At 45.3% G+C, this 17,195-nt stretch overlaps 1 protein-coding gene across 2 annotated transcripts in view; it reads left to right on the top strand.

Moving 5' to 3' along the window:
• The window catches only part of KCNH6 (potassium voltage-gated channel subfamily H member 6), a 1,032,645-nt gene that overhangs the window by 980,527 nt on the left and 34,923 nt on the right, over window positions 1–17,195 (top strand). For both annotated transcript variants that reach the window (XM_078645074.1, XM_078645073.1), the window contains 3 exons: window positions 323–422; window positions 5,925–6,212; window positions 7,538–7,718. In XM_078645074.1, coding sequence (XP_078501200.1) covers window positions 323–422; window positions 5,925–6,212; window positions 7,538–7,718 — 569 coding nt within the window. The remainder of the gene's footprint in view (window positions 1–322; window positions 423–5,924; window positions 6,213–7,537; window positions 7,719–17,195) is intronic.

The raw sequence follows: 17,195 nt of genomic DNA, 5'->3' as shown, positions 1-17,195 counted from the left end.
AAATGATTTCGCTATGAAGGGAAAAGAGTTTGAATCTGTAGGTTGCAGGCATTTTGATTGGCTGAATTTTGCAAGGTAGCTGCATGCAGACTGTCGATGGTGGATGTTGCGCCCACCCTAGCATTACAGACCCTTTGGCTACTCCTCTGAGGCTGTTAAGGTCGGATTGCACCCAGAGTCCTTGACATTGTCCGTCACTGTTACTTGAGAAAGCCTAGTTCGTAGGCATCCATTGATTTCGCTTATTGTATTTTGTTATCCATGGATCAAAGAAAACATAAAGTCATATCTCCACCTATGTTCCGATACTTCCCTTTATTAGGCAGATAGCATTCCGCGCTCTCCTCTGAGTCAGGATTATGAGTCCAACTACCGCCCGACGAAGAAACGGAAACAAGTTTCACGCCGGAGGAACAAACCAGGTAAGAACAAAGAGTTCCAAGCATGTTCTTGCTAGTGGCACTGCTTTTCTTCCCTTGCTGCCTCAACCCTTTACTACCTACAGTAGAAAACGTTAACTGCGTCAGTAAAAAAACCACCGGACAGCATATGGTGCAGTGTTCTGCATTCACACATGCATGACCTCTACCCTTTACAGAAGTCATAGGCACAGGTATTCAAATGCACCTTTAGACTTATGATCAGACACTCTTGAATTCAAAACTCAAGGACATATTCAGGAAGTATAGAATGAACTAAGATGCACAAACAACGCCTCAGGGGCGGCCTTAGGCATGTGCAAGCTGTGCACCTGCACAGGGCCGCCAAACTCCATGGGCCGCCACGCCAATATATATCCTTAATATAATAATCCTCTGAGGATGGATACATATTTGCGTGGCGAAGTGTTCCACTTCCAAACACCCTGACCCCCCCCCCCCCCCTCTTCACTGGCCTCCGCGCTTGCGTTCCTCTGGGGGCCCCCTACCTACGCTCCCTGACCAGGGCCGCCATGAGCCTAGAGCCGCCCCTGAACACCTACTGCTGATGCATATATATAGCTGAGCTCAGATGTACAAGAAGTATAGGGTAGACACAATATAGTAAACATATATCAGGTACTAGCATCAATGACTAAGTGCATATGCCACAATCATTTTTAGACCTCACATAAGCTACTTCATAGCTAAGCAAGTATATAAACTCGTAAAAAACATAGTTTGTAAACATACACTAGAACTTAAATTGGCACTCAGAAACACCATTATCCTGAATCCCAGGAAATAGACTGCAATTATAGACTGAGTTTAGCCAAGTTGGGTAAAGCATTTGAAACTTTACACTGATCTCAGATGCTGAAACCTGAAATAATACACTTATATGCAGAAACCAAAGCTTGGCCATGTGCATAATTAAATCTTATCTGCCCACTAAGTATTCATAATTCCTAGACCAGGAACATATACAGAGGTCATAGATCAGGCACTCACATGCTAAATATAATTTCTACAACTATGCTCTCAGCGCTGCGTGTGAAGCTCGCTCTGCTTTTAATTACCCGTTTTTCTATTTGCGTTATTTCTGTTTGTATTGTCCCTGTTTTTAGTGGGGTAGCTGTCCCCTTACCTGCATATAATTGCACTTCCCACCGCTGCTTTAGCGGGTCCGGTTCTGGGGGTTTTGGGGGCTCAGCCTCGATTGCTGTTTGGGCGCCATCTTGGGAGGGGTAGTGACGCTTTCTCAGCGCCATATTGAGCGTCCTAGTGGGGCGGATCTCACCTCACCTGGCGGCCCTACTTAAACCAGTCCTCTTCGCGCAGTGGGACCGCGCAGCGGGTGCGCCCTCGCTGTGCCTGAGTCTTGCCAGAGTCCTGCCCGTCTGCGCCCGTCAGCGTCCCGGAGGCGTCGGAGCGGCGGGTGGGGCTGGCTTCATGGGATTATAAGTTCCTGTCGTCAAGATGGTATATTATTCGTCGCTGGAACTGCGTTCTCTGCAAAAGGCATCTTGCGCTTGTCATACAGTTTTTCCTGGTCGTTATAGGGGTAAGAGACAATGTCCTGGCTGTGGTTGGTCACCAGGTAATGCCCCGGCCACTCTATTGAATAGGGGAGTGGGCAATGTGAAGCATCTCTGCCTGCTTTTAAACACCAGATCAGTGCGCAGACATGCTCAGGAGATCTTTGATCTCCTTGTTACTGAAAAACCATTATGTCTGATGCTGACAGAGACATGGCTAGGGGATCTGTCCAATCCTGATATCGCCACAGCAATCCCTCCTGAATATAATATTTTCAGGCAAGACAGATTGGAGGGGAGGGGAGGAGGTGTGGCACTTGTGGTGAGTAAACTCGCCACCTGTTCTATTATCCCTATGGATGCTATTACAGGATCTGAATCCCTTGCCTTCTCTATTGCATTGACCCCTCATCAAGCTCTTAAAGGGCTGTTAGTTTATAGACCCCCCGGACCGGCTGGATCCTTCTTCGATGAGCTGCAGTCAGCAATTTCGGCGTTGGCTTTGAGAGCTGAGCACTGTGTGTTGGCTGGAGATTTCAACTTCCATATGGATGAGGGAGAGGACCCCGATACGATCAAACTGATCGATATCACGGCACCCCTTGGTCTTGTCCCCTACCTCTCTGGCCCAACACATGATAGGGGCCACACCCTGGATCAGGTCTTTTCTACGTCCCCCTTAGAGGGGATAGCACTTCTACTGGTGCTTTGGTCCGATCATAGGCTGGCCAAATTTTATGTGCCGGGCTCAGAGAAACCATCTAGCACTGCTCTTAGACAGCAGGGACTAGACACCGGGTGACTCCAGAGATGCTAGCTCAGGCATCTCTTGACCATCCCTGCCCCCTTTCGGGCCTGGATCGGGATTTAGAGTCTCTGCAGGCGTGGCTGACGGACAGGCTGAATGATCTAGCCCCTGTGATGGCCCCCGGTTAACATCGAAGCGGGTTTCTGCCCCTTGGTTTATGGAAGCACTGTCAGCCTCTCGCCGGCAGTGCAAGGTGGCCGAGAAGGCGTGGCGCTCACAGTATGATCCGGCGGCCAGGCTGGCCTACAGGACTGCGATTAAAGTATACCATCGCGATATCCTCTTTGAGAAAAAAGGTTATTTTGCTAGGAGGATAGAGGCTGCCTCTAATTCGTGCAAGGAGATTTTCACCATTGTTAGGGAGTTCACGGCCCCACGGTCTAATTTAACCCAGGCCGCTCCTACTGAGTCGTGGGTCTCTGCCCTTGCCAACTTTTTTACTACCAAGATAAAGTTGATTCACGACTCCTTTCCCTCGAGGATGGTCGAAGTATGTCCCAGCTTCGGGGACGGGTCAGTTCCATCGGCCCCCTTGGAGTCCGTCTTGGCCGATTTTCCGCCTATTTCAGCTGCTTCGTCATTGGTACTTATGGCCAATCTTAAATCCGGGTCGCCTCTTGACCCATGTCCGGCCAATTTCTTGGCGAAAATGGAGGCTGTTGTATTCCGTTGGCAAACCCACTTTTGAATCTCTCTCTGAGTGAGGGGGTGGTCCCGCAGGCTTGGAAGCAGGCGATGGTGATTCCCCTCCTTAAGAAGCCTGGCCTAGACCCCGAGGCGTTGGCCAATTATAGGCCTATCTCACTCCTTCCTGCGCTGGCCAAAATCTTGGAGGAGCACGTGCATATCGTGCTCTCCGATTTTTGGAAACCAACGACTTGCTTCATTCCACTCAATCTGGCTTCCGCCCCAACTTAAGCACCGAGACGGCGCTCCTGGAGGTGTCTGAAGCCATTAAGGAGGTACTGTATTCAGGAGGCAAAGCTATGCTTGTCATGCTTGATTTATCGGCGGCCTTTGACACCGTCCCCCACGAGGGTCTCCTCGTCAGACTTCATGAGATCGGTCTGAGGGGGACGGTGCTCAGCTGGTTTAGATCATTTTTAGCTTTGCCGCCGACAAACGGTCTGGGCCTCTCCTAGCTCTGCCGTGATGCCGCCTTTGGGAGTCGGAGTCCCGCAGGCTCTGGTTGAGCCCGGCTCTCTTCAACATCTTTATGACTCCCTTGGCGGCACTGGTGGAGTCTCTAGGGGCCCAGATCGTATCCTATGCCGACGATACCCAGCTCCTCTTTACGTGTGGGAAAGGAGAAGATTTTGATTGAGAGAGTATCCGTGAGTGCCTTGGGGCTGTTTTTAAATGGTTCCAGCTGAACAGCCTCAAATGCAACTCAGACAAGTCTGAGGTACTCATCTTCGGTAGCACTTCTGATCCAGACTGGCAGGAATGGTGGCCTATTAATATGTTTCCTCCAGCGCATTCGTCCCAGCTGGCAAAAAATCTGGGAATTAAGATCGACAATGGTCTGACGTTGAGATCTCAGATCCTCGGTCTCACGGGAACATGCTTTGGCCTCCTCAAGATGCTCCGGAAGTTTCTTCCTCTGCTCTCAGAAGAGCACAGGAGGACCACTGAGCAAGCCTTAATTGGCTCCAGATTGGACTATTCCAACGTCCTATATCTGGGATTACCGGAGTATCTCTTACAACGGCTGCAGGTGGTGCAGAACTCGGCCGCACGTGCCATTTTTGGCCTTCACAGGCGAGCCAGAGTTTCCGGCCTCCTGCAGTCGCTTCATTGGCTGCCTATCCGGAAGCGGATAGTTTTCAAGGCTTTGACCTTGGCTCATAAGGCTCTCTATGCCTCGGGAGCAAAATATCTTCAACGGAGGCTTGCCTTTTATCGCCCGGCCCGATCTCTGCGATCCGAATCTCTGTTTCTTGCGGTGGTCCCTCGAGTAAAAGGGCCCGCATTGGGGGTCGCTCCTTTAGGCTGAAGGCACCGCAGCTTTGGAATGCTCTGCCATTGGCATTACGCAGCACTTCTAACCTGCTGAGCTTTAGGAAGGGCCTTTAAAACCTGGCTTTTTGCCCTCTAGCACGTTCTCTTTTTTGTCTGCTGATTCTTACTTATTTTACTGTGTTATGTTTCTCTTTTACGAGCTGCCAATAAAAGCGCCGGGACACTCCAATGGAGTAGCCGTGCGCGATAGAAATCCAAATTAACATAACATAACAAATTAACATGTTTCTGAATGAAGTTTGGACCACTGTGTTCAGCTAGTTACAGTCATTTTGATTAGGGTTCACCACCTTTGGGCATTGGCCCCAAGAGAGACACCAGTTGCATACTCATAGATGTGGGACACTTTCTGTTGCCTGCGGACTTTCCCCAAAAAATCTAAAGTACTGAAAAATTGAGTAATGATTTGGGTTGAAATCTTGAAAAGACACATGTGACCATAACAACAGAGATGAGACAGGTGATGCTTGAGAATGGAGAAGACATGAAGTGTAAGAACAGAGGTAAGACTTAGGAGTGAGTCGAGAGATTAAGGCATGCCAGGTGTAAGAATAGAAACGAAGATGTGAGCAGTGCTTAATTTGTGAAAGAACACATGCCAGGACTCAAATCTTTGCTCAGAAGCCCATGGCTGGTGCTATTGCATGGCTGCATGCTGAATACCAAAGCTGCGTAGTCTTGATTCCCCCTCATGCTTCTTTATTCTTCCACCAAACTCTCCCTGCCCCTTTGCATCACTCTTGCTGGTTCCTGCTCTCTTCATTTCTCATGTTTTGTCCATCTTTCTGTCCCTCGTCTTTACCCTTATGTGTTTTTCACTTTCTTGCTCTGGGTCAAAGTCTGAAGGGACAAAATAAATACTGGTCCCCGAATATGAGTGCCTTTGGGCCCTACCTTCTAACATCAGCTCAAGTTATGCACTAGGTGTGATGAAATAAGATGTGAGAATAAGGAAATGGCATAAGGTGTGAGAAAGGAGATTGAGACAATGAAGATGTGAAAATGAAAACTGAGAGTAGAAAGTGGGGTGTAAGAAAGGTGATTGAGGAGTATTAGGTGCGAGAATAAATGCAACCACTGTCTTGCTCAGAAATATGCTGACCTTTAACCCATGGCTTGGCCTCACATCTCTCTTAGATGGTCTGGATGATGGGAATTCTGATGCCGAGCAGTACCACACGTACTCCGAGCTGACCAATCTCCAGGGCCCAATCAACAAAGACCACTGGGACGAGCTCTGCAGTACTAACACTCCCTGCTCCCAAAACAGTGATGATGAGACCAAGCCCCTCAATGCCGTCAAGATGGAGCACTTTGCGGCCTCTGAGAGGCAAGAGTTCATACCAGCCATGGTCAACCTGGTCACCAGCAGTATGAGCGGGAGAGAAATTGGGAGGAAGGTGGATAACATGGAGGGATACTCAGGTAGGGTGATTCAACTTTAAATCCACCTTCATATTTGTTATAAGACTAAGGTCAAGTTATCAAATACTAACTTTATTAGGAGATGATGAAACAAGAATGCTGTAATGTAATGTAGAAATGAATCGTACAATTCTAAAGATGACGGATCATTCTTCACATAAGGTTTTAAGACTGTATATTTAGGAGATTTTAGGAAGGCATCTACCACTCGTTGTCCTTTGTTCTTCTTGCTTTGTGTCTTCTCTTATGTTCCTACTCTTCACTTCTGATTCTGTATTTTTCTTGAGAGGATTTGCACCCCAGCGTACCAGCCATTCCCTGTTCTTACCTCTACATTTCATTCACTTTTTGTTTTCCTCTTTCAGTTTCTTCTTAGTCCCTCTTTTCACCTTGCTGTACCTCAGTTCTATATACGTTCTCTTCTATTGTCGCTGTCTGTCATCTCATGTGCTAGCCTCACCATCATGTCGCCTTCTCCTTTGCTCCTTGATTGTAATTGTATTTGTCTAATCCTTACCTTTGTGGTTCTCAACCTTCCATATCTCTTCATCGCCTTCCTGCCCAGCGCTAATCTTTCCTCTATGTATTTTCATACTCATGCATCTTTCACATTCCCATACTTCTTACGAGCCCAATGTTCCCTTATGTCCCTCCCTTTCTTTTTCAACCTGCTGTCATTCTTTTTTATCCTTCTATCTTGCTCCTCATTCTTTCCCCAGTCTGTCCTTTTCCTAATGCTCCTCTCTCGCTCCCATAACTCACTCACCTCTGTGACTTTAATTCGTCCCTTCCAGTCCGTCTCTTTCTTGGTCTTCTCCTGTCCTTCATACTGCTATCATTCTCTTGCTCTCCCTCCTGCCCTTTCCTTGATGTTCTGCCTCTTGCTCTTCTACTGACTTTCTTCATGCCTTTCTAACAACAAACTTTTTTGCACCTTCTTGACAATGCCCATCTTCCTCTTAAATGTTCTGTCTGCCTCCCTCCTACTTATCTTCATCCTACACTTTTCTTGTTTGTCTAGATCCTGCCTGCCATCTTTCATCTTGCTTTTGCCCACCTCATTTATTCTTACTGCTACCGTTCTGTCTTCTATCTCTTTCAAAGCGCTCTACAGCCAGTCGCTTTCTAGTCCTTTTCCTGCCCATCTTCTTTCCACCTGCCTCTGGTCCTTCATCTGCACAGCTCCTGTCTGCCTTTCTGTCCTCACCACTGAAAATATTTTCCACCCATCATAGGTGGTGAGGAAAAGCCAGGCTGAGATGTGGAAGGCCTCCTTTCATCTAATGTATCTCCTTTTTTCTTCTTTTTTCAATCCCTCGCTCCAGCTTCCCCAATAGAGGTCCCCAACATGTTCAGTTTTTGGGGTGAGCGGAGGAGCAGTGCCTGCCCAGAACCCTTCCAGCACGTCTCCCTGGTGCACAACTCCCTGGATCCTCCGGTGGCCTCCGAAGATGGGCCTAGCGAGGTGGAGTCCAGGCTCGAGCTCCTCCAGGTGCAGTTAGACAGGTAAGAGGAGGGTATCCTGATGTATACTTTTTGGGGTATCCATGTGTATACATTTTGGAGTGCATACATTCTGAAGTACCAGGTTGTTCCATTTGTGAAGCACCCATCGACTTCATAACATCTGCAAGTGCAGCACTCGTCTCACTTCTCTGTACATACATGTCTGTGCACATCATGCTGTGGTACATGAGACATGCAGCGCTTTCCCATTTATGACATTCGGTGCTATGAGGCAAAAAAAATAAATGAACCCTCACGCTTTCAGCCTTTGCTGAGGCTAAGTCAACCTAAGCCCTCTCTGTTTACTAACTCTGTCAGTAGCCTACAATAGAAGGTCTGTGTCCCAACCAGAGCTGTAGCCTCTGTTTTGTTTCATTTAATCAGTGCCTTCTTTTCTTCTTTTTGCCTGCAAACATATTTTCAAATCTACACATTATTTTATTTATTTATTTTTTTGCTACCCTGGATGCCTAGAAGTCAGCCATATATCCTCCGCAATCTGTTTGCCTACAAATTATAGATGGGCAAATACATAATTAAGCTTATTAATAAAACACTGTCCACAGCAAATATGGGTGTAAAGCATTCCATTCTTTTTATTAATCATAACTTATAACTATGTGGAATTGATGCCCTCATTACGAGTGGCCAGGGAAATAGGCTATTTCACCACCTGTGGTGGTAGGCACAATACCACCCATTACAGGATGGACCGGAAGGAAAGGAGAATTACTGGGGGGTCTATCCAGTTCTCCCAACAAGTCCTTATTTTGACCTGAACTTTCACCCAGAGTTCTGCCTTAAGATGAAGGCCTTAGGGTCAATGCCTCTGCTGGACCCTGACTAAAGTTGCTAATGTTTTAGGTCCCCAAGCCTCGATGCTACGAACATTTGGAGAAGTGTGTCACTGCAAATAATATTGAAAACTCAGCCCTTAAATATTACCATTGTGCCTCCAGTCATCCAATCGCTACCAGGTTCTGCTCCACTGATATTTTGCAAAGAGAGCGATGGGGTTTGTGTAGCACCAGTTACATATACGTGGGATTTTCTTGGATACTTGCCATGCGGGGAATGTCAGTCCTGCCATTGGCACGCTCAACTAAAGGTCCTTCATGATAGGTCAGAGAGCTTTTGCTACTATTCTTCCATTTGATGTGTTGGCCTGCATGAAGGAATAAGAACATGTTATACATATAGTTCTACCTCTGCTTTTCTCAGTTGCTAGGATTGTCTCTTATTCTTCTCCCTCCCAACCTTCATGCAAATTGACAAAATGCCCTCCACCCAAGACTGATCCTTATTGCCAGGAAAGAGAGGCTCAAGTCTTCAAAGCTTCTTTGAAAAATAATAAGTCTTTCACTTTTTCTACTACCCAAGAGTATGTGGCCACTGACCAGTAAAACTGTAGTTACCAGATGACTCCATGTTATCAAGGATTCAATGCCCATTGCTGGGCTGTTCTTTTAAAGAAATCATTGCTTTCAGGTGTGGATCAACTGGAGTGAATGAGGACTGCAACTTCCAGAGTTCACTTAGACCCTGTTACCCCTGCAAGCTCTCAGCATATGGTGAATGGGAACAGTGGCTAGCCTGTGGGTCTGCAGTGAAAGGGTTGAGTAGGGAAAGGAAACAATAGATTTGACAGAGAAAAATAAATATGTTAGAGACTGGGGTAAAGGTTTGAATCACGTCATTTTACCTCCTCGATTTACTGGTCAGTAAAAATCGGGCTCGATGTCCCCGCATCCAGAAAAAAACATGTGTGGTAATACCAGGCCAGTCTTGATCAGGTAGAGCAGAATTCCATACAATAATTCTGCTATGTCTGAATGAAATTCAGAACCTAAGCCATCAAAGTAAATCCACAGAAGTGAGTATTGTGCCCTGATCAAAGAGAGTCATCTGGTAACCTTATGCTAACCCCAACTTTTCATGGTTTTGTATCTAAATCTCCGGACACTTAAGACGTTTTTCAAAAACCGAATACACGCATATTTATCATTTTCAATTGGCGACATTATCTTATGCAACTATTTCATGATAATAGTTCTGTATGGCCTTTATCAGCCCTTGCTGGTTGATTGTAGGTCTTAGTTTCAATTGCACAACCATAACTTCCGTCTCCTGATGGTAATGAAAATGCTGTTCTACAGGAAGTCATTTATGATTTGTATTTTCTCTAGCACATCTACAATGGCACGTTTTTGCTTCATTAAAGTTTTGGTGAGATTGTGTTTTTGCCTTATTTTATCCTACACTAGCAGCCCGTCCCGACGTTGTCCAGGTATGAAATAGAATGTGTGTAATGTGTGTATTTGGCAAGGGAAATTTATTTTAAAATCTTGCGGTAGACAACATTTTTTGTTTCATTAGAATAGGGACAGAGAAGGCCCAGCTGCAGCCCTGGTTGATGTCAGCAGCCGCATGTAATTGGTGTAGTGATCCGCCGCCTGAGCCCGGCTACAGCCCTGGTTGATGTTAGCAGGCACGTGTAATGTCGTTGAATGAGAGAGTTATCAGCCGCTGGTAAATCCGTTTAATGAGAGAGTTGAGTGACAGCGAGTAGGAGAGGCTGCAGTAATTTTCCCCGCAGACACGCTCATTTGCGTGTTGCCCCGCTTGAGGCCCAGAGGGAGGCCTGTTTGATGTTACCAGTCGCGTGTTCCCCCGCTTGAGGCCCAGCTGCAGCCATGGTTGATTTTATCAGGCGAGTGTAATTAGTGTACTGATCCGCCGCCTGAGCCCGGCTAGAGTCCTGGTTGATGGTAGCAGGCGCGTGTAATTTCGTTGAATGAGAGAGTTCAGTAACAGCGCGCAGAGGAGGCTGCAGTAACATTACTTACCAGGCCTCCAGGTGAACGCGTTTGTCACGCCCCAGCACACGGCCACAGCAGACGAGCTTCTGATTAATGTACGACCCACATGGCATGAAGGGCGGAACGTAGCACACGCCCCCAGCGTTTTTCAGGCCCACAGCCTGCCCCTTGGTGCGGCGCAATTGCGTTCACATGGCATGAAGGCCGGACACACGCCCCCAGAGTTTCTCATGCCCCCAGCGTGTCACGCCCCCAGCGTGCCCCTTGATGCTGCGCCGCAACGTAATTGGCGCTTGTATGTACGACTCACATGGCATGAAGGGCGGACACACGCCCCCAGCATTTGTCACGCCCCCAGCATTTGTCACGCCCCCAGCACACGCCCGTGAAGGCCGTACCACACGCCCCCAGCGTTAGTCACGGCCCACGCCCACAGCACAAAGCAGACACGCCCACAAGGGACTACTTTGCTGGCACTGTTCTTTTACCTTTTAAATGTATAGAGGAGTTGGCCTAACGGCTAAGGCGCTCGACCTCGGACCTGGGGATCTGGGTTCGAGTCTTGGTAACGATGCCAAACATCCTGTGATTCTGGGCAAATCACTTAATCTCCCCGTGCCTAACAAAAATGAATGTGTGTCCTCATGTAACGTAACTGGTGCTATGTAAAGCGCTCTGATACCTGATTCAGTTCGGGTCAAGTTCGCGGTATATAAAACTCTGCAAAAAAAAATATATATATGGTGGCCGTCTGCATAGCCTATGTCCTTCTGCTGCAACTGCCCTTTCCAATGCTGTATTTGGTGCTGTGGTTACTGAGATTACCCGCCTCAAAGGTTTGGGCTGTCTCTTTATAATATTAGCATGGATTTATCTTGTGTCTAATTGCAACATGGGGGATTCAGTTGTTTATCTTTTTGTTTCAGTCTCTACTTTATGCACTGCTCTGTCAGGATTACCAAAATTTGATACGTTAGGAGGGAGATGTTGTTTGGTTTACAGAAATCAGAGTTTCCTGGGGCCCTTGTTGGAACCCTTAAGACACGTTTGCTATAGACTCTCCTCAGAGCATCAAAGGCTGAGTCTAGAGATCAATTTGGTCCTTTAAAGCACTACACTTCCAGCACGTCAGATGAAAACATCAAACAGTCACCCAAGAACAATGTTCCCCTTAAATCACTTAAAATAAAGTATATACTTTATTTTAAGTGATTGCTAGGGGTACATAATTCTTGGATGACTGTATTATCCGAGTTTCATGGAATATTAGGTGCCCCATATTGTTGCTCATTAAGAACATCAAACAAGCAATAGTACCCAGTCCTACTAAGTGCCACTCATTGGGGGTTAGAGTAACGCATTCTTAACACTTATCCACATTGTCGCAATATTGCCGATTTCTCACACAAATCAGACGAGCACATGTTCTTTAAATATTTTTTTCAGTGCTTTAACCTTTGGTCCCAGACCCTGATGGCACAGGCAGCCAATAAGTAGAACATTTGCATTCAATGTGTCTGCCATGCCAACCCATGCAAGTATAACTACACAAAAGAGAGGTAGAGGACCAGATCTCTGCCCTACAGCCTCCACTCAATACGCTAAACTCAAAAAAAGTTAGGACAGCCAGCAGTGGCTCACCTATGCTCTATAGGGAATCCCCAAGTTAATGGATATGAGGACCAGCTATACTAGTCTTCATGAACAACCATGTGTTTATGGAAGAAAAGGCCCCACCCACTTGTTTGTGGCAGGCTTCATTATCGGCCAGACCGCCCCCAGGGGTGTTACTTGGTCAGTAAGACTGAAGGGGGAGGGAGGTTAAGATTTTCCGGTAATCACTTTGGCATATCATGTTATATGAGAATCAGTGCATGAGGGTCGCTTAAAGACCAGTGAAAAGCAAAAGAAATACAGATTGTGATTTTGTAAAATAACCATGTTTTAAGACCTTCAAATCATAGACAAGTGTGTGTCTGTGTTTGTCTGAGTATTTGAAAATCCCATGTGAAATCCGGCAGACACCATACCTTACCCGACTGAACTCAACTATTTATTACATAATACTTGTTTTAGGGGGGGTTTAACACCCCAAACACCCCCCTGAAGCTCTGTCTCTGTCCGCACCACCAAGTTAGGACAGTTGCCAATCCAGTGGTCTCAACCTTAACCCAAAGGGTTCGAAAACTAACAGCATCAATGTAGATATTGAATCAAAGAGGGCTCATCTCCTAATGTATGAAACCACAGCCCCACTTACCCGCCAAGAGCCACTTATCCCTCTAGGTTAAGTCTCAAGAACAATGCATCTTGACACACCTTTACTCACCTCAGCGAAAGTGACATTTACAACACTCTTCTTGCAATCAATCCTGTTGTATGTCATTTTAGATTCCGAATGGATTTTCCCGATTCATGCCCTTATATAGGTACAATTTGCGTTGCCCTTATATAGGCATAGAAATCAAGCCCTTATTTAGGCATAGCCCTTGCTACCCAAATTCAGGCATCGCTACTTCCCTCCGTTCACCAAACGTCACAATGATTTCTTGGAAAACCAGCTTAAGCCATTAGGGACTTCCCCTTGCTTGAATATTGATTTCTCCAAGAACTCAGTTAGTTTTACAATGAACAACTATTCCCTAGGGGTTCATTCTTGACGTTCATATGCCTGACTTTACGTCAAACATGGCATTCCTAAACACCTTCAAGGTATGAATATACCTTCACTTGCCCTACTATGACCTACTTGCCCGACGCAGCTCGCTACAGCAAATGCCGAAGGAAGCCGACTCTCCAGCTGACGCACTGATCAGGAAGCTGCCCTCCTCTGCTGAGAAATCCCACTCCAGTGTTTCTGACTCCCCTTGCGGGGTGTTGGGAAATCGAGTCCCAAGACAGAGATACCAGACCTCCTTCATTCTAAAGGTATGGAGCTGATTAGAACCTAGAGAAACCTTTGGTAGATTCTTGGCAAAACTAAACCTATGCTAAAGACCATACTTACTTCCTCCAACGTACTAGACTTAGGTTAGGTACATTGGGGTAGGCGTATTTTAGAAGCACCAGTTGAGTATTTTAGCATGTGTACTTATGTATGTATGTTTATATGGCTTAGAAACCATACAATGCTCTTACAGTATTATTTTATAATACTGTTCTCGCTGTACGCATTATACTTTACATTCTGTCTAACGATTGTAGCAGTTCACCTCTCTTGCATGAGAAAGAAGAGTGTTCAATAAACCTTTTATTGAAAACGCCCGTCTCACTATTTCTCTGCAACTCTGTAGAAACGAAGCATGCACGATTGACTGGGGTGAAATACTTATCTATTGTTTCCACGACTCTGAAGATAGTTATTCCAGTCCTAGGGAAACACATTTGTCATGTTTATGCGGTTGTCAGAAACTAATCTCTTCTTGTGAATTCGAGAAAGTTTCTAGTGACCTCTGAGCTAGCTGGCACTATTAAGTTTAGTATATTTGGTAGAGACCTACTGACCTAAGTCCTTCATCAAATCTATAGGATATATTATTCCAATGCGCAGAGCCTATTGGGAACATAGGAACTACACTACAATCGGTCTAACCACTTCAGCAACCCTCTTCCACCTCCCATCTTCAAGGAAATAAAAGCCTCCATCCTCTGCTTATGGTTCAAGATTGTCAATGCTTCACTGGTGCAAGGCACGATCCCCGACTGTCTAAAAGCAGCACAGGTATCCCCCATTCTAAGAAAACCTAAAGCTGACAGCTCCAATATGAACAACTTCCATCCCATTTCCAACATCCCCACTCTGACGAAACTTCTTGAAAAATGCGTGCTAATTTAACTCTTCTCACACATTGAGAAATTCCAATTATTGGATCATCATCAATCTGGTTTCCGAAGAGGGCATAGCACCGAATCTGCACTCACGCTCCTCATGGATGTCATTTTAAAGTTCCTAGACCATAATGAATCTTCCTTATTGATCCTCCTTGACTTATCTTCTGACTTCGACACTGTGAACCATATCAAATTACTATCTACTCTAGAAAACAGGATGGGCTTATCCGAGTCGATATTGAATTGGTTCACTTCCTTCCTTCAAAACAGATCCCACAGAATCAAGATGGCGCCCTAGGCGAGAATTTTGCCATAAAAATTAAAAAAACATAAAGTTCATGCTCTGGAGGCATAACTTTAGTCATTTGCCTGGAGTTCAGGCTTGGGTTTTCAGAATAGCCACAATGCTTCACTGTGGTGACTGGCTGCGCATATAGAGTGGTCAGTAGTGCTCAGCTACTCATCCCAGGACTAGTCAAAAATTGTAGATCTTTTTAAATTTGAGAGAGCATCACAAGAGAAAGTGGCAATATTTGTTTTTTCCCCAGGTGTTGGTTTGCATGAAGTGACATCACAAAACATTTGAGATGATTACCTAGTGTAGGCCTTATTTAGACTATAAATGATACTTCACCCTGTGTTAAAGCACTGGTTGTAGCTTTGGTATACTGCAAAGTGATGAGATCAGCCATTGACTCACACAAAACTTAGGGCTAAAGGTAATCAATAACCACGTGAAGGCTGTTATAGTAGTTAGTTTCAGTGAAGGGAGTTACAGGAAGTCACTAAGAAGTCAATAACCAAGTAAAGGATTGTTACAGCAGCTTTTAGTAAAGATTGACACAGTTGTTAATTACTAAGGAAAGACTGTTCTAGTAGTCAGCATTTAAGTAAGGATTGTTACAGTAGTTTAAGTTCAAGTTCAAAAGACCTTTATTCGAATTTCATTAAATTCATAAAAGTACCACATTAAAAACAATTCAATTACACAACAGATCAAAATTACAATGTTCATAATTGTTAAAAATCTAATACAACTCTCAAAAGACTATTTTCAGGGATTTTCCATCATTTTACGTACACGTGTTATAAGTCTCAAAAAAGTGCTAGTGCGGAAGATTAATTCATCTGTGTCCAGGGAGAGCAGCATTATATAAGACTCCCCCAATGAGAGGGGTCTTTGTTTTCTAAAATAGGGAGTTAGAAACCATTTAATGTATTTTAGATCAAATTTACAGAAGAATAGAAAGTGCAGATCATTCTGTTTGCTAATACCATCACACGGACATGGATTGTATTGTGTCGTATGTTGGTAACCCAAGGGAAAGCCCAGTAAAAATGTTACTGAGCCCGCCCTTTGGCGAAACAACAATGATCTCTCCCAATTGGTCATGGGTAAGGTAAGGTAGGGCGGGAGTGGTCTCCTACACAATTGATTCCCCATGTATCTCACAACAGTTGATTTGAGGATTTCCCTTTCCATTCGTTCAGAGTTATAAAGTGCATACAGTGCTTGTTTGACCTCAATTTTGTCTTTGGGCTCAATCCTGCTTGGGTCGGAGAAAAGATCTCCATTGTCCACGGCACTCAATGTTTTTAAAACACCCGCAAGCCAAGGGATCGCCAAGCCATGGTCACATTTGAGACAATCTTTTATAATATTTTGCGTTAAAGTGGCTGAGTTGTTTCTCCAAATCCTGATCCAGAATAGGGCTGGTCTAGTTCTAATAAAGTCACATACATAGGGGAGGTTTAATTCCTCGTGACAGATAAATTCGGAAGATGAGATTGGGACGGCCAGTATTTTCCTGCAAAATCGGCTTTCTTCTCGCTGGATGCTTGGACTTTTTCCCAATCCCCAGACCTTAGCCCCGTATGTAGCCACAGGTAAGCACTGTAATTTAAAACATTTTAAAATAGCTCTGGTGACACCTATTCTTTTTGGGTGAAGCAGGCTCAAAATGGAGTTGTTGGCTTTCGAGAATTTGCCCATGGCGTGGGCCAAATGCCCACTCCATGAGCCGTTCGCAGCGAAAGCCAACCCTAAATATGGGAATGTAGTTACAGATTCTAATTTATCTGTCCCTACATGTATGGTGTTGAGCTTTCGTTTCCCGGGCCCGCATGGCATAATAAAAGATTTTTTTAAATTTACACGCAGATCTAAGCCCTCCATATATTGGACGAAACTTTTGACAAGTAAACGGAGGGCATTTGGTGTACGGCCCATAAGGACCGCGTCGTCCGCGTATAATAAAACTGGTACAGGCTGCCCCTGGATTATTGGTACATCACTGGTCACTTGTTTTAAGGTTTTGGCTAAACCATTAATATAAAAAATAAACAGCAGGGGTGCTAAAACGCACCCCTGTCTTACACCCCTACCAATGTTGATAGGTCCAGATACTTCTCCACCCATCCCAATCCTAACTTGTGCCTTGAGATCAGTATGGAGGTAGGCCAGAAAGTTAACAAGGGCCTCATCCAGTCCATAATTCAAGAGGATTGCCCAGAGTTTAGATCTATTCACTAGATCAAAGGTAGATGAAAGATCCATAAACGCAAGGTAAATAGGAGATGATCGGGAAACACTATACTTATCAATTATCAATTTTAAATTCAAGCATTGCTCGACCGTCCCCACCTTGCTCCTGAATCCCATCTGACACTGATCCAATATGCCCGTATGTTCAGTCCACTCAACCACCCTATTATAGATGACTCGCCCCAAAATTTTTAAGGTATTATCCAAAAGGGAGATCGGACGGTAGTTCACTGGGTCCGACCTCTCGCCCTTTTTAAAAATTGGGACTATGGTACTAGTTGC

This window comes from Lissotriton helveticus, chromosome 5_1 (assembly GCF_964261635.1).
Source record: "Lissotriton helveticus chromosome 5_1, aLisHel1.1, whole genome shotgun sequence".
Taxonomy (NCBI): domain Eukaryota; kingdom Metazoa; phylum Chordata; class Amphibia; order Caudata; family Salamandridae; genus Lissotriton; species Lissotriton helveticus.
This window is presented reverse-complemented; position numbering and strand designations above follow the sequence as displayed.